Source organism: Augochlora pura, chromosome 6 (genome assembly GCF_028453695.1).
Source record: "Augochlora pura isolate Apur16 chromosome 6, APUR_v2.2.1, whole genome shotgun sequence".
Taxonomy (NCBI): domain Eukaryota; kingdom Metazoa; phylum Arthropoda; class Insecta; order Hymenoptera; family Halictidae; genus Augochlora; species Augochlora pura.
The window spans coordinates 14,698,420-14,724,896 of record NC_135777.1 but is presented as its reverse complement, the minus strand read 5'-3'; the positions used below and the strand labels follow the sequence as shown (position 1 = coordinate 14,724,896).

Genomic DNA, 26,477 nt, shown 5'->3' with positions numbered 1-26,477 from the left:
ATATGGTATAATTACAGTAATGTATTTTGGGCATAGCTACGTTTAACCCCTTCCCGTGCCATTTAGCTCGACGAAACTCGGGCCCGAGCGGTCCGCATCAATGCGCGCTAAACAGACCAGACTGATGTTTGTAACGTAACGGGCAAAAAATCAGTCCGCGAGCTCGGCTCGTTATGTTTACGTTTGGCCCAAGTATGTTTTCGCGACTCAGCCTCGCGATATTTATGTTTGGGCAAAAATCTTCATCGCGAGTCTGACTCGCTAAAGTACGGGAAGGGGTTAATTATATAGCCTCGACACTAAGGGATCAAGAAACGAAATTGCTTCGAAAGAAATTTCGTGTATCGAAAGGGGTGGGAGTTGAGCAGTCAGGGACGAACGAACGACAGAACAATGAATTAGTGAACGACGGACGATTAGAATTCAGTTAAGCGAGAGTACGGTGATGCATGCGGTCCCACGCTTCTGGCCGCGGCGGTGTAAATAGGCTGTTCTACTTAGGGTACATCAGTCCCTCGTAAATTCCGGGATGTTTTTCGCGTGGGCGGTCTGCGAACCAGATACCGGGGGTCGGGAGCGAGGGTCGCTGGTGGTGGGTAGAATCCCGGAGTGATTTATATGCGGTGAGTCGGTGTCATCTAACTTTTAAATTAAGACTCCGTGTGCCGGATCCGCGCGCACCTTGTCCTCTCTCTCTCTTTCTCTCTCACTCTCTCTCTCTCTCTCTCTCTTTCTTTCTTGCTCTCTCTTTCTCCCTCGTTTACGGGTTCTATCTTCCCAGCTACCGGCGTGTGCGTCGCGCGCGAGAGAGTCTTCTATTTATTACGGGCGCGAGAGCATCGTTCAGCAGAAAATACACACACCGGCGTGTTTATGGGATCCGATGGCCGCGGATGCGTGACTATACCCGCCTACCTTGGCTACGCTTTAAAACACCCTTTGACTCTCACCCCCTCGGCCGCCTCGTTTCACGGTATCAACGTTTCTGCCCGCCGCGTAACACTTTGTAGCGGCATTGGGGCCTGATTATGCAAAGGATTCCCGCCTTTCGCGCGGAATACCGATTATCGCCACGCTTTAAGCTCCGAACGTTTGCCGCCCTTTTAGGACAGGGGTTGCTAAAATGGGACGCGTTTCGATAAAGGGGTTGCAACGGCTACAGTCACACCCGGTTTTATTTTTAAGAAAAGAAATTCACGCGGCGATCGCACCGCGAACGATTAACCGAAGATGTCCACGATGGAAGGAAAGTTTCATCCCTGAATGGGATTGGCTTTTGATAGTTAGCAGATTGTAGTATTGAAGAAATTAGAATAACTATTCGTGATATTTCCAAATACAAACTGGGTAGTACTTACTATTGTGAATAATAATAGTACTCTGAAAGGATGAAGTTATTGTTACATTTAACAATCGGCAGCTTAATCTTTCTTGTCCAAAGAATAATTTAAGAGCCCCTTCACATTCTAAAGACAATTTAAAACGTCAGTATTATATTTTGAATTAAATTTTGCTTCACTTCATTCGTTAATGTTCATGAGATATATTTATATTTAATTGCTATTTTCGTTGTACCTATGTAATATCTTTGATATAGTCTGTAAAAAACCAAGATAGACAATTCAACCTGAAGATGATACCAGTAGTTAGAATAGAATCAATAACAATGACTAAATCAACGATTCAATCGAGTAGCCGATTCTAAACATAAAGTTAAAAGAAATATCCGGCAACCGTGATCAAGCTAGACCCAGCCACCGCCGATTGGAGGTGTTCTTTTCCACATGTCTGAATGACATTCGGTCACGTAGGGGATGTAAGCCGATCGCGTGGCGATCGTATGGCCAATTTGCCAGTTTTATGACGCGCATCCCCTGCCTTATTTGCAGCGACGACGAACGAGACGTTTCTCCCCTTCGTCCACCCTCCTCCCCCCTTCCCTCTGGAACCGTACCTAAACCGTTCCCACCCCTCCGGAATCAATCGACCCAGATCGAATTCTCGAGTCGGGGCGAAAAATCATAAAACGAAACGACGACTTACTTCTTGCGCGTAGCGAGAACACCAGACACTGCCTGCAACATTGCGATTTTACCATACTTTAGTACAGTGTTCGATTGTTCCATAGTGCAGTTTATATATCTATATTATATATATACATATATACCATAGCAGTGACCGTTTTCTTTTTCCTGTCTATTTTACATGGTACCCAGCCCCCCAAAACACCCTCTGTTCTTTTGCATCGAAACCGAGTATAGCATATAGATGATCCCAGTGTGTTTTTAAACCGAACGACGTACTACCGTTATCATATACTTATTATTACACTATGATCCTCGTTCAGAGTTGTGTGAACCAAGTAGCAGAACTGTTTTACTTACGTACGAGCGACTTCTCCGTCCAAGTTTCTTATTCATTATTTCCGTTTCGTTTCGTGTCTTTTTTCCGTTTGTACCGACGTTTAGCACCTGTTTCGAAACGATTTGCTCGCGCGTTTCCGCGAGCCGATCGCCGCGCGTATTAGGCGCTTTTGTTGCTCCAGGCGGTTTAGAGATAAAAAAAAGAACGATATTCCTCCCCCACCCAACCGTGCACATAACTATGTAACATGTGTGACTTAAAGAGAGATCGCCTTTTAGGGGAAAAACCGCCGACCATGGTGGTGACTTCCAGGAGCGTGAGGGAGAAGCCCGGGGACAGAATGAATCGTCAGTTTCTCGCGGTACCTACTAATTTTCCAATAAGGCAGTTCGTTTTCCGCTATATATATATATATATACGATATATATACTATATATGTATAACTATATATATATATATGATCCGATCGCATACATATATATCTACCTAAACAAATATATATATAAATATTATATGTATATCTCTGCGTATGCGTGTGCATGTGTGTGTACGTCATCTGCTGACCGGTCGCGATATCCATCAACTCGATTATCGGTCGCGATAGAGAAAACCGAAAACCTGGACGAATCGGCAGAGTATCGCCGGAGCTTTTTCACTTTCCCTAGACGCAGGTTTTTCACAGGATTCAATTTGCCATCGGGCTTTTTCGGCTGGCCTAACGACGCCCGAAAACGAGCGAACGATTGCCAAAAGAGACACGTGGCCGCCCACGTGACACTCGCCGGTGATTTTCGCGAAATTTTCGTTCTTCTGTCAGCTCTCTAGAACGTGTCGGACTTCTTTGGCCCTCGCGCATCGTGATTTGAATTTTGGATACGCGATCGCTGTTCACTGTTTTAAGGTAGCTCGGTCTTTCGCGTTCTTCGATCGTACGTTCGATATTAATCGGATCGTTTTCCATCTTTGCGGGAAATTGCGGCAGCGGATTGAAATTTTTAAGATCGGCTCGCACGAGATACGTTGATCGTGAGATGCGATCGGTCGGCAGAGCTGTAACAGATTTTATTTGTTCTACTTTGGACGGCTACGAATCGTGCACAGGTATACCATATCGTTTACACCTCACTCACGCCACGTACACGTATCGCTCACCAGATACTCCCGGCATTCCCACAATTCCTCGATGTTCGTCTCGAAGATACATAAACGCCCACGCACTGGGCGACGCGCGTGTTCCGGCGGTGGTTCTCCCGCGGCCGATTCCGCAACGTTCTACCCCGCGTGACCCCGGATTCCCGCACGCTTGTTCTTTTATTATCGATTCCACGAACGGAGATATATTGATCGTTCTTTCGCGACGCGTGCAACCTGTGAGCGTGCAGAATTCCAATTTTCCGACCACGGTGAAACTAACCCCCAAAGAATCGTGGAGCTCCGAGCTCGGTACGAACAATAGAAAATCTCGGTCGGTCGCTTCAGAATTCTGGCACGCTTGTTCTTCAGCCCTTAACTTCTGAAGTCGATTTTGATGTACATTTACGCTGCAACAATTTATCTCGCACAGTAATTCTGAAAATACTGAGACGTTTTAAAGCGAAATTCACGAAGGTATACAGCCTGAAGCTTAACAGTATGGTTTTCACGAACTATTGTGCAAAATTCAAACTTGATGCAACTATTTCAAGAAACAGGAATTCAGTTCACGTTCATTTCAATCATCAGCCATTTGAATAAAGTGTCATAATATTTTACAAGTGCATGTAAATTCAGAATCATTCATTAACCTCATAACGCCCAGATAGGATATAGAAAGAACCTCGATAGGAAATTGACATCGTTCGAATTTTTTTTTTAATTTATACAACTTAAAACATTTAGTATGCCGATGATATACCTATATGGGCATGGGCGTTGATTATTTAAGAATTTCAAATAATAAGTTTGATTATAAATAAACGTCGAATAGAAGAAATCAAATTTTATGCTGTCTCAGGCTGACTTTGTACCTTCTGAATCTAATTCTTGCAAGTAAACGATCCACCGCTTGGATAGCTAAGGGTTGGACTGCGTAATTCAAAAATGTCACAGGCTAAAATTAATTTTTCGCTGAACCGCGTTGAAAACATGCGAGTAGATCGCAAGCGTGCGGAACTCCGAATTTCGTTCCCCGAAAGAATGGCGGGCGTAGACTCGTGGCCCCGAAGGGGCCTGGGAAATCTCGGGCGGTCGTCTTTCGAGAGGTGGCATCGCTATTGTGCACGCACACATACGTACACACACATACAATAAACACACACAGCCCTAGCACATCGACGCGAGTATGTTCTACCCGGTGGTTCAGCGTTCTGGCAGCCGTGTTACGGTGGTCCTGGTTCGCTCGAGCACCGTTCCTCACACTTTTCCCACGAGGGGCGAGCCTGCACCGCTGTCTTAGTCTGTTTTTTTTTTGTCGGCAGGGATGCCGCAGTGCACTCGGTGCACGTGCAGTCGGTCGCGAAAGCCTCCCACGACCCCCGAATTTCATATGTTCGAGGAGAAGCACTCCGGGTTTTGAACGTTTTATGAACGCTGACCCGTTTGCTGGATCACATTAGACGGATTCTGGAAGATTGACGTTTCTGTGTTTGTTTGCGCAAGGGCGTGGCTGAAACTGAGCCAGAAATGTCCGACAATCGGATTTGTTAAATGTATTGAAATGAAAGAAAGCGTAGACGAAAAATGTATGCAGACAGAAACGCATGAGTTTCAATACTAATCGTAACGATTCAATTCTACAGAAATGTATAAAATAGCGCGCAGTGAATGTTAATCGTGTAAAATATTTGATTGGAACAACGATACTGACAACGATCATACTCTTTTGCGAATAAGTAAATGGATCTAAGAAATCATTTCTTCCGAATACGTCTAATTGTCCAAGTTTTGCAATGTGCATGAAACGTGCAAAAGAAGAAGAAGCATTTCTGAAGCATTCCAAATTGACCAGGTGCAGACTTTAGTGACCGACAACGCACTTTTAGGAACGTCAGAGTTCAGGTGTGTAAACGTGAACGGTGACGCTTAGGAATCTAGATGTTCAGCAGTCGTTCATGAGGTGGCGAGTCTCTAAATCTCGGTAGAACGGAGTTATCAGGTCGGAAATCTCTTGACAATCGTTATCGAACGAGGATGCGGGCGTAGCTATGAGAGAAGAGTGTCGGAAAGTAATCGCGAGCGGGAGGTGAACTGTCCTAGAACCGTAGCCGGTTTAAGGTCGCCGAGAGGTCTGCTATTTAGCTAGCTTAGGCGAGAGAGTGAGAGGGAGAGAGAGAAAGAAAGGGAGAGAGAGAAAGAGAGAGAGAGAGAGAGAGAGGAAACAGGAAACGAGAGAAAACAGGAAACGGAACCGAAGCGAAACAAAAGAGAAACGAGAGAAACGTTTTTGGATCTACTGTAGGGAAGGGGTACTACCACCATACGGGAGGTCCGAATTCAATGTCCGGCGTTGGACGTAGGCACAACGGACCCCACAACGGGCACCACAACACGAGCGCGATGACCATCGAATATAATGGTCATCATCCACCGCGAGAGCCGCGAAAAGAGGAGAGCATGCTCGTCAGACGGAGTTTCCGAAGGAGCGGCGACGAGTGGCGCGGCGACAGTAGGAGGTGCGTGTCCATAATTGGCGAAAAACTCGTGTTGTCTTTTCAGTTCGTTTCTCACTCAATCACTTGTCTCGTCTCACGCGTCGGAACATCTCGTTGTTCCGCGACTCTGTCTTTTCACGCGCGTTTCGCGTCGGCCGTGTCCCGGGATTGCCGGTCTCCCGGCGATACCCAGGATCGCTGGATCGCTCCGATCGCTTTGCCTCTTCTTCGCGCGATTCTCTCCTCGATCGAGGGACAAGCGACGACGACGACGACGACGGACGTTTCCGCGGATGTGGTCTCGTCGGTCCACTGGCAACCTCGGGATCGAAATCGGCGACGATCTCCTCTGTCGCGACGCGAAACCAACGAGGAGGCGGACGTGTTCGCTTGGACGATCAAGGATAACGGCGACCGTAGACATACCACAGAACATCTACTCTCTGCTCGAGGACACGCGCGCGGACATACGCTCGCGCACGCACAGACACACAAACACACACGCACACATACAGGCACACACACGCATAACACAAACACATAGAGTAGCTCGTCTCGTATCTCTGTGTATGTGGCGTGTCCACCAGGTTCACGGAGAGGAGGGGGAAAAAGACAGTGCGATTTGACGGTGGGACCAATGTCGGCGGCCCTCACGAGGAGTGGTCCTGGGAGGCCGATCGACAGGGTAGCCAAGACAGCGCGACCAAAGACTCCGGGATAGACACCTCTAGCACCTTCACGAGCAGTGAAGACAGCAACAGGGGCGACCTGCCCAAGGTACGCGACCGTCGATGTTTGTTTTGGGAGCCGGTCGTATGCAAAACCGGTCGCACACGCAATTAAAAGGGGCGCAGAGGGTTCTGTTTCGGTGCCAGGCCAGGCAGTCGCTTCGATTAGAATGCCTAGGAGGAACAGACACGGTGTGGATCGAGTAAAAGGGGTCTCTGCGAACTTTCGCCAACGAGATGATCGATCTCTATGATATTAATTATGACTGTATATGTATATGGATACGACACGCTTTTCTTTGTCACGCTTGCACTCTCTGTTCGCGTCGCGCGGCCGAATTTTTCAGGCGCTAAACCGTGGCGGATCTCTGTCGTCCAAAGTGGAATACTACGGTTTATACTCTTCCTCGTTCCTTGCTTACTCACATAGAACTTTAGTGGAAAGAAAGTGAGAGAGAAAGAGAGAGAGAGAGCGTGAGAGAGCGAGAGAGAGATACATACGTATACAACGAGGACTATCCTTGGCCTTGTTAGTGCCTGATGGTTTGTGCAACCTAGAGTAGTGTTTCTTTAGCAAATTTTCGACTCAACCCTTTCGTTGTCTTGCTACAACCCTGGAGCTCTCGTACCCCTTCAGTTTCCCGACTTCTGAGTTCACCGATCGACTCGATCGTTTTTTTACGAATTGCTCGTTTCCGGTTCAGACACGGTAGAGTCTAGCATCGAGGTCTGTCGGGTCTGTCGGAGCAGCAACGAAAGGGTTAGCACGCACCTCGACGCGCGTCGAATGCCAGGTGAGCCGAAGTTTCAAGATGGCTTGTCTCTTTGTCGCTAGCGACACGTCGACCCCGTGACCAAGATACCTCTTTTGCTCGATTTACCCGCGGAACTTTGTGCTTCGAAGCTTTCCTGCTCGGACGTGTCCTTCGTCTAGTTTCTCGCGGACGACTCGAGGTTCCCGCGGTCTCGTTGCGTTTTGTGCTGTTGTTGTTGTTGATTGTTTTGTACCGTTGCTCTGCCGCGCCGCCTCGGGAACGCGGCGCCCCTGGCCCACCGAATAGATTGATCGCACCTTCGCATGAGTCTTGAGTCTTGTCTTGTCTCTCACTATCCGACAGGGTCCCGGGGCTTTGCGCCGCGACCTTGGACACCATAGAACTTTAGCAGGCCACCATCGCTTTCTTCACGGATATCACCTTCTCTCTCTGTCACTCGTCTCATCACCGTTCGACCGGCTACCCAGCGACTTGGACTCGCGATCGATCGATCATCAAATTCCTCGCACTCAAGTACCGAAAAGTCTCTCTTCATTCAGTGTCTCATCCGTCGAGGACTGTCGATCCTCGAGCTCTCGCGTCTTTGGGCTAGCTCTAGCTTGGTAAAACAAACTGGCGCCACGGCAGGGCGGATGTTCGCACACGACTCTCTCATCATCCCCTCACCACTCACATCACCACTGTTCATTCACCACACGATACATCTCGCGCCGGCCGACCCGGGACAATGTATCGTTCCGCGTTATTAAACCAAAAACGGGGCTGCAATCGCGCGCGTTTAATCAAGCTTTGACGGGACGCTCACTTGACCGGCCGGTGTCGCCAAACGACAAATTCCGAAACGATATTTCCGGCCGGAATTGCGAGCGGACCCGCGCTAATTGGGAATGTATTTCTTCCGCGGCGCGACTATTACTCCCCGTGAAGCGGACGAATGGCGGGACGCGCGTTCCACAACCTCCTCCGAAGCGGAAGCACCGAAGAGATTTATCGCCGAGGCCGATAAATATTACACTTTCTCTGTCTTTGTCTGGTAGAGCGCCGGCCAAACCGTCCCCCGTTCAAAGCATTCTGCCGCCCTTCGGGATCTTTGCGAACTCTGGATACGTTTGGATAAATGTTCGAGGTCAACAGGGCAACGTTTTCCAAACTTTCGATAACGATACTGTATCTGCGATTTTGGTTAATGATTTCACCTTCGAATATATTGTAGTAATATAAAAATGGTCTGCATCAGTCGTAAAACATAGTCTGGAAACTTTATTGTTTGTGGGATTATCTCAGAATGATGGAAGCAGTACATCGATTTTTTTTTTAAGTCTTATAACTCTTTCACTGTCGCAGGCTCTACCAAAAATGCATAAATGCGAACTGCTTCTTTCATGTATCTCTGCAGCCATTCTGTGAATGTCCATATTGATTCAACGATTCAGATGGAGCTGCTAAAAGGTAAAGTTTAGACGAATCGTTTACGAATAACAGAAATTTTTGGCACCACTCCTGCGAGATCCATATCAACTCTCTCATTGGGCTCGGCGCGAATAGCGAACGATTCGAACTCAGTGCCAAATAAGTAGAATTTGGAGGAAACCTTTGCAAACGATCAAACGTAATATCGTGCAGAGAAGTACAAGCAGGAAAATTAATTTCTAGCGTTAGGAATCGCGGGTGGTCGTAGGACGACGAAACAAATGAGTTTAAAGGCGACCGCGCTCTACCAATGGAGGCAGAGTCGAAAAATCACGGTGAACAGTTGGCGACCCGTCGCGTCGGCGGTTTCGTAACCGAGGAACATTCATGATCATCGCGTGAAAACGGAGCCCGTTGGCGTACGAACGGCATCATCGGTCGTCATTGTTCTTCCGGTCGGGCAACCTCCATTCGGACGTCAGTTTTCCGATAGTCTCCTCGGCCCCGGGTATATTTGTCAATTTGCTGGCGTCGGAATGGCCGATGCCCGGCCACCGTTCGATTATCCGTTATTGTTATTATACGACCTCGTAAATCGGCTTCGAATTTCGATCCGCGGCCGCGCCCGGCCCATTCTTTCGCGAGCTCTTCTCTTTCCGGTTCGTGAAACCGCTCGAACGGAACCGGGACAGTTATCCGCGTTCTACGGAACCGTCTAATCGACGGACCAACGGGTCCTAATCGTTCGTTCCTGGCTAACGAGTCCCGCGGACTAATTAAGAGGGATCTTAAGTCGCGTTTCGCTCCTCGCCGACTACGCCATTTTTACGCTTTCGAGTTACGAGCTAGCGATAGTCCAAACCGTTCCTTTCTTTGTAGAGTTTAAAATTCGGCCAATTTTCTAGGATAAAGAGGCCCTTAGTTTCTCGACAAATAGCGGTTTATTATTTTTATATTAAATGCTATTTTTATGGGTTTAACTTCTAATTCCACGTGAACCCCTTGCCGTACATTATCTTCGGGTAATAATTAGAAATTTTCCGATCGTAATCCTCATCTGCCCCTCGTGTCTACGACATAATATGTCCTTTGATATTAAATGGCCTCGATGGAAAAGAATGTACAATTATTCGGAACTAATAAAACAATATATAAAATTTTTTCTTCGGTATCTATGAAAACTGTGTTAAATAATTGTTTCGAAGGACAGATGGGGGTTAATAATTTTGTAGAAGGAAAAGAAAATTTAATATTTATCGTGTGTCTATATTAATTTTTATGGTTAAATATTGCTAATTAGACAACATTGAAAGATTGGGATAGTATCCATATGTAGCAAGTTATGACTAACAATTTCCATCACGAGTCAGACTCGACGCAGTACGGTAAGGAGTTAACATAAACCCATATGAATGAATGAATTTAAACTCTTTGCCGTTTCTATTACAATGTACCTTTTGATGTAAGAATTTAATTGAATCATTTCCTGTAAAACAATCTTTACAATGTCAACGAGTACCAGACAAACAATGTGGAATCAACTATTTTAGCCGACACGGTAGGCTTACCGTTCAGTGTTCACCGTGTGCAATCAAACGTTGGCAGAGTCATGAAAATCATAAAGCAACGAACCCCCCGATGCTTCTCACTTTCTGCAGACTACCGCAGAGCCTTGTGCTCGAGCGAACGTGTTTGGATACCGCAACAGCGATTGACACGAAACGAATAAGTATTTCGGTGGAATCTGTGACGGCAAAAACGAGCGTGTGTTCGAAAGCGTAAAAAGCGATTCGAGATTGCGCGTGGAAGAACGAAGGAGAACGATACTCGAGCTTCTGTCGGAGCTTTCGATAGCGGAGAATACTCGGTGCCGCGGAACGTCCCAGCGGAGTGCCGTCGTGAAAATTCATGGCCCTCCTCTGCAGTCAATGGTCGTTATTTCCGGTTTCGAAAGATCTGTGAGACTCTTTAGCCTTAACTTGGACAATAAAACCCGTTGAAAAGTTTACGAGCCCGGCGACGGCTTCGGCGTTCGAGTTCACGCTGGACACTCTGCATTTTATCCTTAGGAGTTCATACCTCCCCCCGCCTTCGCCCCTCCTATCCCACCTCCCGCGCCTCATTTTCTTCTCCTCTCCTCTATCTCTCGCTCGCCGCGGTGAAACTTTTAATTACACAATTTTTCTCGGGGAGCAGGATCGCGCGGGGGGGCCGGCGGGCTAATACAAACGGAAGACGACTTCGGCGCGCTTTGCCGGGTATAACGCTCTCTGGGAGCGTTCGCGCGAGGAAACTCGGTCTGTAACTCGATCGGTACCGGTGACCGAGTTTCCGAGAGTCCCTTGCCGAGGCTGAAAATATCTCTCGATCGTTCTCCTTTAGTTTCTAGAATTACCTTGCGTCTTGATCCTCGCCGGAGATCGTTTTCCCGCAACAGGAACGAACGATTTGCCTGAGCGGCTCTCTCGAAATCGCGTGCGCTCGCGTGTATCCACGGATCATCGTTCGATAAATAGCAGGAAGACAGGAAGCTCCGTGGGGTGGCGCACGGAGGGTGCTTCTGGGCGGTCGGGTGGGTGGTTTCCAGGGGCGGGGCGGACGGGGAGCGGGCAGCCAGGCAGGCCGTGTTCCAATTATGCGAGGCAAATAAGCAAGATTAAATTCGGTCCGAGTAAACGGACGGCAATCGAGCAATTTATCTGCCAGCGGATCGTCTTATGTACTCCTCCGACGAAATCAAGATCGACCCCTCTTCCGGGGGGGTGAGGCGGGGGCGGCGGCGGCCGGTCCGCGATTAACCGTAATTTTCTTTCCGCCCGGACGAACAAGCAGACGGAGAGAGAGAGAGCGAAAAAAGGAAAAGAAAGGGACGGAATGATTCAGCGGGAAAGTTTTCCATTGACGGACGATCAGTCAAGGGGAGCTGAAATTTGCCGCAACGATCGAGAATAATGAACACGCGATCCCAGGAAATTGAACCGTGTATTCTTTCGGCCACGCGTGCGCGATCTACGGTGTCGAACGAACGGCCTCATGTCGGAGTAATTATACGCTATGACGGTAGAATGTCGGGAACCTTTGCTGCATTGTTGCCTACGGTCGATTGACAAAGAAACGACGGAAGGGAAGGAGTTCTTTGAGCGCCGCCTTTGGAAGTTTATTTACATTATTCATCGGACATCTACTGGATTATTTCTGCCACTTAGCAGCGTAATTATTGTTTTCGGACGCGCGATGAAGCGGAAGTAATGACAGCTCCTGAATATACATAGATTTTTAAATACACATTGAACGTTTTTAGATACTCTATCATCCTTTACTATTAGTGTATAAATTCTACAAGTGAATCGATTTCTTTTTCTGTGAATCTTCTTTTTTACTGTAATACAGGCGTACATGAATTCAGATGTTTCTTTCAATTTTGAAGTTCTCCGCTTTCATCATTTTGAGAATCTATCTAAAGCCGTTTGCATGAAATATAATTTCCATAATTGTAGCTAAATTAATATTGATTGATAAAAAGTATTTTATTCGATCAAATTGAAATTGAGAAATTAAGTTGCATTACTTGAATCATATTTTTAACGTCTTTACGTTTTGAAGAGCTCAATTAAATTAGGGAGACGTAATAGATTAGCGTTAAAATGACGTTTGAAATCCGAATAAGTAATTCGGTCGCCAAAGTATGAGTGACAAAGTGTCAAAATCTAGGTAATCGTGATAAGTGCGGAGATTAAACTAGTTGCTGGGCTTTTATCGACCTTCGATGGGTGTCGGAGTGCCATTTAATTCTCTTGTCGTCGTGCGAGGCGAATCGAGACTGATTTTCACGCGTCCGCGTGACAATTTACCGGTCGTACGCTACGGGGCGATTCCGTGAACCACTGCCGATCCGAAACGTCCAATTAAAAGGGCCGAAAGGATGCCAGGTAGCCGGGAGAGGCGTACCTGTTTCATAATTAATCGAATTGGAACACGGCCAAAGGATATCCGAAGCGGCGGGGTTCTCGACGACCTCGTTAGCCCCCGTCGATCGGTTTCGCGGTGTCTTTCGATAAATCCGCGACTTCAGCGCTGCCCCGGAAACCAGAAGCGGATGTAATTGGCTACGCGAGGGGAACCGTCTCGAACTGAAACGGGAAGGAACAGGAAAGAACAACGTTTCGAAGCGAACGATGTCGTGAGATTGCACGATACGACCGTGCTGGAAAAAGTAGAGAATCGAAAAATGGGCGGGTATCATGAGTGAAACTCAAGTTTCTCGCCGGAGAACAGATGTTTCCGGCGATTTCAACGAGATTTGTTGCCGAAACTTCGGACACGTATCTGACTCCGTTAGGGAAATATTTAATCACAATTATTTAACCTTACCTTACCCCTTGTCTTGGGTTTCGGATGCCTCGTCTATTTTCTTTCTGACTGTAAACACATTGCAATCATTTTTGCGGTGTGCTCGTATATTCTGTGTAGGGGATAATCTGAAGAGATCACTTCAAGACAAGACTACTAAGGATGTAAAATCATCGAGGAATTTATAGATATAGAGTAATGTAGCTTGTTACCGAAGAGTGACCATTTGCCGTGCCTGGTTTGTTTTCGGGTAGAATTAACTTTGCGTTTATCGAATAAGACACATGAAAATTTTCATTATTCCATTTTATTAATTTCTGGTAAAAAAAATGTACTACATCGTATTTGTTAAATACGAATATAAACATGTCCGAAAACAAAATACAGTCACAGCTGTAGGTCACCGTATAGTAAACAGCTCCGCTATTCTACATCACATAAAGAAGCACGTACATACCTATATTAATAAAGCTTCTGGTTAGATTCATCCAAGTGTTCAAACATCAATAGACGGTAGTGCACATAGAGCGTCGAACGAAATTGAATAGTATGTTTTAATCCGAAACCTCGGCATTCACACGTTTGCTACCAGCGTCACACATGTAAAGCAGCCACGGTTTTGTATCCGGCGTAAACGAAATGAGTTTCGCTGTTTACAATCGATAGCATAATACTCGCTGAACTTATAATCATAAGACAAAGCCTGCTAGCGAACGCGTTAATCCATTTGCATCGTTAACCTATGGCACGGTCGCTTAATTTTTCTGGATTGAAATGCCATTGTAACAAGCTGAAATCGCTGGCTTAACCGCTTTAAATAATACTGTGCGAAATAATTGGCGATCAGGCCGCTATGTTTCACTGATCGTTGCGGTGCAAATGGGTTAATTGCAAGGCAAGGGGTGAACCGGAGCAAATCGGTAAATAAGGACGGTTCGGTAGCCCCGGCAGCCAATTGTGTAGATGCTAGCCGGCAGTATAGTGCGGGGGAGGGACATGTAACGCCAGAACGCGAGCGAACAGATAGACCATCGGCCAAGATCGTGTTCCACGCAGTTCACACCCGACGAATACCGGTGTATGCCACCGAAACGACCCGCTCAGATCGGCCACGATCGACTGGGAAACCGGGAAAAAGGAGGCGACCCCTCTCCCTAAAGTAGATCCACCAGATGAACCGAGTCGAGTCGCAGCTCGACAGAGATAATAAAAACTTCACTTCCACGGTCTTTTTTTTTTGTCTCTCTAACGCAAGCTAATTGTTGATCACGCGGCTGTCGCATGCCTGAAACCACGGAGACCTCGGACATCGGGCGTTCGATGGGACCTTGATTGCTCGCTTTTACTTGCTCGTTGTACACGTTCGTCGCATGAAATCGTAGTGCATGGTATGTAGCAGTGTTTCATAATATGTTCGTAGACACGCCGTTTAGTCTCTGTAACACACAGCTTCCTACCCCGTTATTCGTGCTTGATCGTTTTATCATAATACCACCCACTAGAACTGTTCACGTAGCCATTCACGTAGCGGCGAACGCTTTCCAGGGTGTTCGAACCTGGATTTCCGATCTGCGGGCTCTGTTCTCGTTATTCGATTCGGTTGGGACTGGTTGGCCAGTTTTCCGCGGTGGTGCGGCGGGTCTGGAAATCGTTCGAACACCCTCCGTCACGCTCATCATACCGTCAGGAAAACCATCAATTCTCTTCAGCTCTCTCTCTTCGTCAAAATTCGACGCGGGAAGAGTGTCTTGCGACTGACCAACAAAGATCGACCGTCGTACGTACGCAGTCGCTCACAAGTCTCTTCGAATATTTTTTAACTGATCGTGTAACGTTTAAAATTTTACTATTTTGAAACTGTTTTTTCGGTTAAATTCACAGACTATTTTCTCCGTAACCATTGTAGATATTAACTCGAGAGTTTCGAGTGACGAATAGTGCAAAGGAGTTGACATTGACAAGATAATCTGGAGGCGAGTCAAGAAAATTGTCTTGGGTTTAGCTAACGTATTTTTCAGGTGAAATGGAGAGTGAAGAAATTCGCTCATCCAAGATACCACACGCTTTAAAATGCTAGCTCCTTTGCACGATTTAGCACTACGAAGTTCCAAGATGGCGTCTCCAATGTCTTGCGTGAAATGAGCTTCTATCAGACATGCTTCATGCAGACATTTGCGAAAAGATGCGCGAGCGAACGCGCGACTCGGAGGTCATCGCAGGACACTTTTCCAGGGATGTCAGCTTCGAAGTCATTAATGTCTACTCACGAGCCACATTCCATTGCGATCGATCCTGCTGCGTGCGACGCTCCGAAGCCGATCGTCTTTCGACAGCCTCTCCATTAGAGGCACGCGTCGGTTTCGGAATGTCGACCGTCGTCTACACCGCGTTATTTTTACCACCCTCCACCTGCCCCCCCTTTGTCATCTCACAACGCGACGCTCTGATGTCGAAACGAAAGAAAGACAGAAAGAAAGAGAAAAAAACAAAATCCATTCTCTCCGCGCTTCGTAGCATCCGTTATCCTGGCAAGTGAGCAGAGACGGCCAGAAGATCATTGCCCATATGGTGTTGCGAAAGCAGCCCGGATCCGGAAGCAGTAGTATACTCGGGCTGAAAGTCGTCGGCGGGAAGCTGCTCGACGATGGCTCTATGGGCGCAGTCATCGAGAAGGTCAAGAAGGGTAGCACGGCCGACATAGAAGGTCAACTGAGACCCGGTAAGACGATAAATTTAACTCGACGCCCTTACGAATCACCTTCCGACCCCCGTAACCCTGGCTCCTACTTGTGGAGTCGATCTCTGGTTAGAAACCTCCGAAGATTCGTCTACCTTGAACTCTGATGACCTCCCCCCCTTCCCTCGAAGTATCCCTCGAAAATTGTTACTCCTTCTGGACGTTGTAGATTTAGAAGAAGAATTCTTTCGTTCAGTCGTTCTACTTGATGTAGTAGCTCTACAGTGGTAATGTTATTAGAAGGTTCTTTTGTAAGGACAATTATTTTGGATGTCTTTTAATAATTACGTAGAATATAGAATAAGGATCTAAATAAAGGGATTATGTGTTCTTCTTCACATCTGACTTAATCTTCATTTAATAATTGTATAGAATCGTAAAAATTGTCAGTAAGAACGTCCTTCTAATGTTTCCATTAACACGTTAAGTGTCGGATTTATATTCCAGATATTTTTATATTAACAAAGATATTTAACGAATGAAACTAAAAAGTTACAATTTACTATGGTTAATATCAATTTCGCTCTTGCGGATTTTAAAAATCTTGGCAACATTGAGTTTGTACAATACGTTATAAGAGAAATGAATTTCAAGACCTAGTTAAGACTTAGGGACATCCATACGTAAACGACGCGGCACTTAACGTATTCATTATCGAAAAGAAACTTAGATAGTTTTCATCTTATTTTGTAGTCGTAATATTAATAGCTAAAACGGTTTAAATACTTAAATGCTTCGTGCGAGCTAAGTTAGAGATCGATTTTCTGTAAAAGGCAATTGCTCCAAGGTTGAAGAAACCATCTCTAGTCCCCGTTCAGAACTCGGTGACCCTATCAAGCCCAGCTTAATCAGACACCTCCTGTTCCCAAACCAGCACCACCCCAGCACGTTCTCACAGTCGAGTTTCCACCGGAGCCTCCGAAAGGACACCTACCCTCTAAAAAAGGATACAGTCCTTGCAGCGGTAGCGCTGACCAATTCGGTCGTCTGCAAACAGAGCCGGCACACCGGTCGCGAGAATCACCGCGTCAGGATTTTCCCAGATCCGCAAAAGCGGGCTAGACCCTCTAGCCACGGACAGAGAGACACCCCGATTCCGGAGTAAATAAACCCGCCTACACCCCCGGTTCCTCGGCATCCCCCGTTTCACGGTCTCCCGAGGCGATCCAATAGGAACCGACCGGACACTCGACGATTTCAGGTGACGAGGTGATCAAGTGGAACGGGAGGTCCCTTCAGGGCAAGAGCTTCCAAGAAGTTTACGACGTCATCGCGGAGTCGAGGCAGGATCCTCAAGTGGAGCTGGTAGTTTCGCGGAACTTCTCGTCGACGACGGGGCCGACGACGATGCCCCCGGGCCCGACGCAGATCCCGACGCGACGAATCGTCGCGCAGACCCAGTGGCGTCAGAAGCATCCGGAGACGATACCCGGGCCCCAACAACCGCAACACAAAGGTAACTATGCGCTTCTCGCCTTTTTTTCATCCTTCTTCGTCCCTTCTTCGTCCTACCTTCGTTCTTTTTTCGTCCGGACTGCCCGTTTCGGTTCTCTGTCCCCCACCCGGTTCCCCCGACTCCTATCCCCAGGACTCGTTCACAGCCGTTCCCTTTTCATCCGTGTCCTCCATTCTTGGCCCCGTTACCGGCGTTCCAGCCCGGCCACGTCGGCGGGGATCAAAAGACTGGTTGAAACCGTTTTCCCGGGTAGCGTAAGCGTAAGCTTAACGCCGTGCGACCACAGAACGCCGATCGTAGCGGTGGCCGTAGTCTGTGTGCACCACCGCGGAGTTCAACCGGAACTATACTAGACTGCCCTTAGGACATGCTATGGGAGAGACGTTGCTGTCGAACGAGTATCGTAGTAGTTGCCGACGGGCTTGTCGAACGGTGACTGTCGTGCCTCTTGCTCTAAAGTCCGCGACTCGCGCGCGCACACCGTTCGACAAGACTGTTACACACAGTTTACTGTGCGGCCCGTAGTGTTGCGTAGAATAGAGAACTTTAGAGCTAATTACCTTGTTCTACGAAGGACACGCCGCGAGACGCGCGTATTCGAGATCGAATATCGATCAGAAATTACCCTAGAGTCGACGACGTCCCGGTCGATTCCGGCCGCGTAGACTTAAGTAAAGTTAAGCCTACTGAAAGCGACGCTATATTGTCACAGATTATATGCTTTTTCGCATTCCAGGTCTTAAGAAATGTATTCTGTGGGGTAGGCCTCAAATTTCTTTAAATCTCAACCCCAAGTAATCGATGTTCTCACCACCCTCTCCCTGTTTATTACTGTTCTTTCGCGCCACCCCCGACCCCTCACGTTTTCTTGTATGATTTTGTCGAGAGTCTCGGGAGATGGCGATAGCGTACCGATTTTAGTCAATGTTGGCGATCGATAGCGATCCAGTAGACGATCCAACGCTGAGAGACGTTACGATTTTGTTATCCCCGCTTTGTGTATACCGTCGATGTTATCATGTAGAGCGTAGAGAGTAGCGCCAATGCACCCCCTTTGCTAATACACCGCCGTATTACGAGCATAGTATTTATGGGAGCAACAACTTGAGACAAGTGGATATGTCTCTGGACTGAACGTTTCTGTTTTATTCCTGTAATTGCTATTCTACTCTGTGTCGTCTCTCGTATCTTTAATCCCCCGTTCGAAGGACCAAGCACACGAATCCCCTACAGTCTGCGCCATTCGGAAAGAATACGACCCCCTCTTCTCTCTTAGACTCTTCTATTATCTTCGCGCGTCACCAACCGCGCGTCATCGCGACACTCGTGTCGAACTATTACCACGCATTATCCTGTCGATGATCCTAGAGAAAACATTACGGCTGGTACGCGCGTGTTTCATTATCTTCGTTTTGAAAACTTAATGGTGCGGGCAGTAGTATCTAGAGTCTACAGTAGTTTCGTAGACTCGTGAAGGGTATGCGTATTTATGGAAACAGTATTAACAAAAGGAAGACGGTCCTTACGAATGAAAGGGTGAAGAACGGTAATTATTTAGGACCGAAAAATATTTTAAGTACTTGAAACAAGACCGACAGAAATAAAATTTGCTAGAACAATTTGGTGCCGCATGAAGGGTGAAGAGAAGGTACTTTTCTACGATAACGTCCGTAAACATTCCTGAGCTCAGCCACAATTTTAGGTACTCGACGAGAAGGATTAAAAGAAAAGGGTCGAAAGAAAAAAAAAAGGAAGTCTCTGAAACAGTTTAGCGCCAGGCAATGCCGAGGGTGTGAAAGAGGGTTGTTAAATACAATTATACTGTGTCTACGAAAAATGGTCTTCCGAAGGGTTGGCTTCCTATATAATAGGATTAATAAAGTGAGAAGATACTATTTAAAACAGGAGTAGTTCACGATAGTTACACGATATCTTTACGCGAAAACGCTGAACATTCAAAGAGCAGAATTAACCTCTTCCCGTACTTTAGCGAGTCAGACTCGCGATAAAGATTTTTGCCCAAACATGAATATCGCGAGTCAGACTCGCGAACAGTTACTTGGGCCAAACGTAAACATCGCGAGTCAGACTCGCGAACGGATACTTGTGCCAAACATAAACATCGCGAGGCTGAGTCGCGAACACATACTTGGGCCAAACGTAAACATAACAAGCCGAGCTCGCGGACTGATTTTTTGCCCGTCACGTTACAAACATCAGTCTGGTCTGTTTAGCGCGCGTTGATGCGGACCGCTCGGGCCCGAGTTTCGTCGAGTTAAATGGCACGGGAAGGGGTTAAGAAAGACGAAGAGACGAAGGAGGGTAGTTAAAGGTCAACGTACACTATGGCGCACTCTGTATCGACGAGTGTGTATGCAAAAGGTAGAACGAATATTTCTGATTTAATATTTGCTTTCAATTAAATACTCTGAAGCATACTGTATAATGAATCAGCGTCCTCAGGGTGTAGACGAAGGGATTAACCGGCGCGGGTGCACTCAAGCGTCATCGCGCGAGGCGGCAACCGCGAAGTTTCGAATGCATCTACGTTAATCTAGCTTCATCTACCCGATGTGTCTCCGGAGACCGCGTTATTTCGACTTCGAACAGCCCGAGAGTACCCCCGCACGTGAATTGTGATATCTCCCGAGGAATGGATGTGTCTACCCGCAAATTCTGCTACACCTTGTGGCGAGGGGAAGTGACGTGTTCCAGGGAATCCTACAGCGATTCGACGGTTACATGGAATCCCATCAATGTCATCGTCCCCTGTACATTAAGTCGAATTCACGCCATTGACGATTACCCTGGAAAGTTTCGAGCAGTAATCTATAGTGATTTAACTAATTCGCCATTAACGGCGTTTAGAAAATCAAGTATTATCCTGGGATCTTTATAACAGATAGATTTAAGGCCATCAAACCCTCGAATCGCTGTGACCATGGAATTATGGTCAAGCCACTTTCACAACCAGAAACAAGACAACCGCTCATAAATCTCCGATCTCCAGGCTAGCGTGTACCCCAACAAGCTTTTTGGAACCCCGAGAAGCTTGATCGAAGCCTGTTGGACCCTGTAATTAAGCGAGCTCGTTCGTTTTTGGAAACGTTGTGTCCCCGATGTGTACCCCCGCGACGAGATCGTCGTGCACATACCCCACTTTTTCACGTAGCCTCTCACCCAGACACCGACACACGCATACACGCATATACAGTGACACAACCGTCCGAAGACCCGCAGATTACCCAAGAGAGTGTAAAGTCTATACGGTACTGAACCATCACTTGCAGAGTTATACGACGTGAGGCGCGAGAAACCTTCGGTTTTAGTGACCTCGCCCGGCTCGCCGGATCTGCACAGCCAGGGTCGAGCCAGACACCTTAGGCACGCCATCGGGAACGCGAACGTCGGTGGCAGTCTTCAGGTGAAGGTGGGCTTTGATTCCGTCGGACTCCAGCTGATCGTCACTTTGATCTGCGCCGTCGGGCTCATGCCCAGGAACAACGGACAGCCGAGGAACCCTTACGCCAAGATCTTCCTTCTTCCGGACAAAAGGTGAGTAACCTAACAACAGATTTTCTTTTCTATTTTCATACGTAGTACAACGAGCAGACGATTTACGTCGTCTTTCCTATTATTAATTTATTATCGTTTCCATCATTTTTTTCTTCTTTCCATCTTCGTTCACTTCCCAACAAAACTGGTCTTTCGACAGGGAAGATCTGTAACTAGTCTGAGAATTTTGTGTTTTCCATTATGAATATTTAGACAAACAATGAGCTTATTCTTTATATCATCAGTCTAGTGTACCTCTAAGTGATATTTTATTGTATACTTTACAATTAAAATATCTTCATGGAAGACAGAAAATCCATTTTTTCAAATTACGAATAACAATTTCCAGATCTTTCATTTTCCACTTGATTTTAATGCCTCTTGTTTCAAATTTTCCAACTGCGATCAAAATACACGAGCCAGCTACAGGTACATTTAAATCACTGGACTCACTGATGCTTCCGTTAAAATACGATCCAGATAGAGTATGAAACGCAAGTTTCTGCATCGTCGGAAGGATTCCACTAAATTCCGTAAAACAGTCTCCCCTGTTCTTTAAAAATAAAATCCAGTGACTCACCGCGTAATCGATAACCCGTTCCGCCCACGGGTTTTATGAGCGTCGAGCGCCAAGAATTTCTCGGTGTTTCGTCGCGTCGTATCAATTCGAATCGTCGGAGACGAGCCCCGAGACCGTAGACGCGACGAAAACGGAAGCTCGCGTCGCGCGACGACGCTTTCTTCTACATAGACACATACGTTAGTCGCTCGTAAGAGATATCCCGACCGCGACGATGTCGAAGTTAAACCTGTCTTCCCTTAAGATTAATCATTTCCCGAAGAGCCGTTCGCGAGCCAAGAGATAGCCGTCGAGTTTGGCCAGGCTGCCAACAATCTCGTCGCTGGCTCCCGGTTTTATTTGCCGTCGCCCTCCTCTCCCTGACGAATACTCTCCGCTTAATGGTCGGCATCGATCGCGAACGGCTATCGTTACATTCGCGACGCTAAGGAGGCAGCTCCGTTCGCCGTCTTCGAAAAATCAATTTTTTCTCCTTCAAAATTTACACATCGTGTAGTTTCGGATCATTAGAATAAGGCGAGAACTCTGTATCAGTAGGCATTCGAACTTAAATTGGAAATGGCCGTGGATGCTTCAACTAATAATTTTAATTAGATGACGTTAACGTAACAGTGTTCGCGAATTCCGAAGTCTCCACTTTTTGGAAAATATTTGTATCAATTACAAGGAAGAGTAATCATAAAAATGTGCCTTTCTTCCTTTAAAAATTTCAGTAGGCTGAATAACGTACATCGCGACTTTGAAGTTCTGTCAATTTTACTGCAGTCTTAAAATACACAAACTCGTTCTGCCACATTAAATCGTAAGGAACAGAAGTGAAATTAAGATAAATTGTTTCTTTTAAGAATTTTGATAAATCTTCTTACGTCTTCACAATTTTGTATTTGAACTGTTTATTTTGACCGTAAACGAGCAAAATACATGATCTATCTATCACATGTATTCTACACAGACGCACAAACTGCAAACAAGAAGCCGAAAGAGTTCTTGTTTGCTTACCCCTTTAACCCATTTGCATCTCGAGGCAGAATGTTCCAACTTGATCCCTCCCTATTGATTACCGATTGCCCAGACGCAAATGGATTAATATGCGCCGAATGTTTGGAGATAGCTAACATGTTGCATCCGGTCGGTTGTTTGTCGATTTGCAGCGAGAAGTCGAAGAGACGGACGCGAACGGTGGCGAACACGAACGACCCGCGGTGGGACCAGACGTTCGTTTACAACGGGATCAGGAGCACGGAGTTGAGAAAACGGGCGCTGGAGATCACGGTCTGGGACTACCGTAACTACGATACGAACGACTTCCTAGGCGAGGCTGTCCTGGAGCTGGGAACCTCGCGGCTGGACGAGGAGCTGGAATGGCTCCCTCTGATCAACCACGGGGAGCACTGGTGCGGGGTACTACATGGGTATGTGGCTGCCGGCGATGGGGCGTAGATTAGGGTGTTTCTTCATTTCTTCATGGCTTTGGTATGAGAAAACACGGTCGCTGTTATGCAAATCATGTCTGCCTGTCGAAGCAACCTAGAATGAGAACTAGAAGGATTGGTGATTGACGAACACTCTCTGCGCTTGTTAGCCGCCTGAATGAACGCTAAAAACTTACCGACTCGCCTAGAGCTTTTTCAGAGAGAGAGAGAAAGGGAAAGAAAGATATCTATATAGATATGTATATATACATCTATAAATATGTCTATATATCTATATATATTTATATATAGTGAGCGAGAGAAAGAGAGAGAGAGAAAGAGGGAGAGAGAGAGAGAGAGAGAGAAAGAGTGAGTGAGAGAGAGGCTAAAGCGTAGGCGGCAAGTCGTTCTCGAACGATTAGGCTTGGGGAGAAGGAATCCGTCGACACGCGATTCCCAATGGATTCAATCTGAGGATCTTCTCGGGATCTCCGCGAACACGGTGAACACCGGTACTCTGAATCCGATCGGCCGATTCTTTTTCTCCTAAGGCTAGAGATGAGCGGTAGCGTGAGAGATCTAAATTTCGCGTTACACAGATACTATCAGGAGCCCGATGACGTGGTGATAACGTTGGCGGACCGGCATCGCAGTCCACCGTCGACGACGTCGCGGCTCAGCGACTCCGACACTTCCGACTGCGACGTCTCCAGGGAGCAAAGGAGAACAGCTGACGGTACCAGTATAAGCAGTGTCGGCAGTTCCTCCAGGTAAGAGCCATCCTTCGAAATCTCTCTACGTCGCGTTCCGTTCCATCCAGACCTCCGCCACCCTCTCCCTCGCCCTTCTACCCTGAAAACCTCCGAACCACGCGCCCCCAAAAGCCGAACGATATACGGTATATAGATCGCTCGGGTTGGAGAGCGTGCTATTTTCGCGGCCGATGCGCTGCGAATATCCCCCACGGACAAAGAACGTCCCAGGCCGACGAGAACGGCTAACGAGATCCGCTTCGTCTTTCGCTTCGAGTACGCGACGCCACGCCAAGCCCTACCAACCCCTTCCTGCGACAAGCAAATAGAGTTAGGCTCGCTATCAAACGTAAGTCTGACGACCGATCCTCGCGATCGTGCTCACTTCGGGCCGTTGCTCGCTTCGATTCTGTTAATCGTAGCCGATACCAACTTGCGAATCTTTACAACGATACAGATTGTTTTTGCAATTAAGATTAAAAAGAGTCGGTTCGGTTACGGTGAGTGGTTTATTGGCAAGTCTTCGAGATTTTGTTTAGTCACAGTTCAGTCGCGATTGGTAACTTTGCGAGGGTTGAGAATTTCATTTGGTCGATCACTTAAATATCGAGGTCTTTATTCGGACCTTGTGATATAGTTACAATGAAGTTTTCAAGAATTGAATAAGTTCATCATGGAAATCTTATTTGGCTGCCGATAAGATATTTATTGGGCTTTCATTGAGGCTTGCATCTTATTAGATTTGACCCACTCCTTACTTGTTATTGATTTGAATGGAGAGGCAATGTAGCCCTAGAAATACTAACCACGGGTCTAGCGGACAAACAAAATTATAGACATAATCGTTGACCTTTGAGACTCTTAGCGACGACACGGTTGCTCTTTGAATTGAATGGCTGGGAACATCCTGACCCCGGTGTTCCAATACTTTATAATATTCTCGATTCATGTTAACCACTTTGATCACAACAGAATCGGTCTTCTCTATAATAGATAGCATTCGAAGAAGTAGAATTTCTAAAAAAATTGGTCAATTAAATTAAGTAAATAGCGATTAAGGAAGAAACATAGTAATCAACTGTTTACTACATTATTATTCAAAGTGGTCAGGACAGAAAGCTACTTTGTAGTTACCAATCAGATAAGTTGTTTCTCTTTCTTTTCTTCTTTGACACGCCTTAACGCTTTTGTTCCAAATCGGGAAAATTAAGCTAACGATGTAAATTTATTAAAATGCGGAGAGGAATGGAGTGGCAATATCTCGAAGAAACACGGTCGACAGACTGTTTGTTGAAATGAGACGACCGGTTGCGGACTCACGTTCGTTAGCGTGCTTGCAGGTCCGCACGTGGCATTCGCGAAATTAACCAGAGGTCCACGTGGAATCGGGCCGGGCCGAAGAATTTGTCGTGTAAGTGCGAAGCTGTGTCGTGCGAGGTTCACGGTTGCCGTTTCTCCGGAATTAATGGCACTTAACCGCGGGTGCAGCGTACCGGTGTCCTTGGCGAATAGGACTCGTGTTACTAATCTGGTCGCGTTACTATTCCCGGCTTAAGATCCCGTTTACAGGACCCGTAACCGGCATCGTAACTGTCGTCGTAATGGTGCTCTCGCGCTCTCGGTAGCGTGCGACGCGGTCTTAATCGTCAATAACAACGGGGGCGTCGCGACGCGAGGCGACGCGCCGCCTGTTCGAGATTATCCGGGATTCGTCCCACCACGGCGACCCGTCCGGTGAAATGTTTCTCCATGCGTCTTTCCTGCATCATTGATTCGATTCCGCCTCATTGAGGAGGTACGAGCGCGCTGCTTTCTGTCCGACGGTCGCGATCGATCGATCGACCCACGTCGCTCATCGGCTTGGCTTTTTGCACGGAACCGGTGATCCGGTCTCGTGGCTTGCGACTTGACCACTTGCCTGTCCACGATGACACTTAATCCTTCATCGCCAGGCCTTGTAAACGACCTCAAAGTTTCGTCATCTCGTCGGCTTTCAGGCTGACGACTCAGACTTCAGTAGATTTTACCGCCACTGATCAGACGGCAAGCTAAAAATCACTGGTTCCAGTGGACCGTTCACCTTTGCCGTAGACTTCTATTATTCCCCTGTGAAAAGGGCCTTTATTCTGCCATAAAGTTTCCCCCCTTTTACTCTAGGCTAAAAATAGAATTCAGGAGACTAAATTTTATGGATTATGGCAAGAAATAAGTAGGTGTGATCTAAAACAATGAAAAGATTAAAAGAGACTGACAGTGTGCTTGTATCAGACTTATTGAAATTATTAAAGAAAGAAAAATGTTTGTGATTGTTTCTTACATTTTGTACTATACTATCTTCACCCTAATGTTAGAGTGAAAAGCTAAAAGTTGTCGAATTCTATTCATCTCGTCACTTTTTGTACATAGCGACATTTACAGAAAATTATACCAACGCTGGTTAGACAAATGCGTAAGAGCATTGATTTTTCTCTGCGATCTTCTTTATTTATCTTCGAAATCGACTTGGACATTTATTCCAGCCTCGAGGAATGATCTTTTCTCCCACAAATGTGCAGAGTTCCATCATCTTACGATTCTGATAGCTGGAGACATTTCGTAGCTCGTGCCTCAGTGGATCTCACCACCATCGGTCAGACGCGAAAATCAAGAATATTCGTTTGAAAAATGTCGTCCAATTTTTTTGGCCTTTCACTTGTGAAAGCGTTTAGACATCTATTCTAGTCTATCT

The 26,477-nt window shown here is 46.7% G+C and overlaps 1 protein-coding gene across 9 annotated transcripts in view; it reads left to right on the top strand.

Moving 5' to 3' along the window:
• Rim (Rab3 interacting molecule) overlaps positions 1 to 26,477 on the top strand; it is a 105,334-nt gene that overhangs the window by 42,669 nt on the left and 36,188 nt on the right. For 7 of the 9 annotated variants that reach the window (XM_078183179.1, XM_078183180.1, XM_078183177.1 and 4 more), the window contains 7 exons: positions 5,801 to 6,014; positions 6,581 to 6,770; positions 15,772 to 15,976; positions 17,196 to 17,450; positions 20,741 to 21,005; positions 22,737 to 22,997; positions 23,597 to 23,767. In XM_078183179.1, coding sequence (XP_078039305.1) covers positions 5,801 to 6,014; positions 6,581 to 6,770; positions 15,772 to 15,976; positions 17,196 to 17,450; positions 20,741 to 21,005; positions 22,737 to 22,997; positions 23,597 to 23,767 — 1,561 coding nt within the window. Of the gene's footprint in view, positions 1 to 2,642; positions 2,726 to 5,800; positions 6,015 to 6,580; positions 6,771 to 15,771; positions 15,977 to 17,195; positions 17,451 to 20,740; positions 21,006 to 22,736; positions 22,998 to 23,596; positions 23,768 to 26,477 lie in introns of those variants that run through there. The other 2 variants (XM_078183185.1, XM_078183181.1) reach the window with 2 other exon arrangements.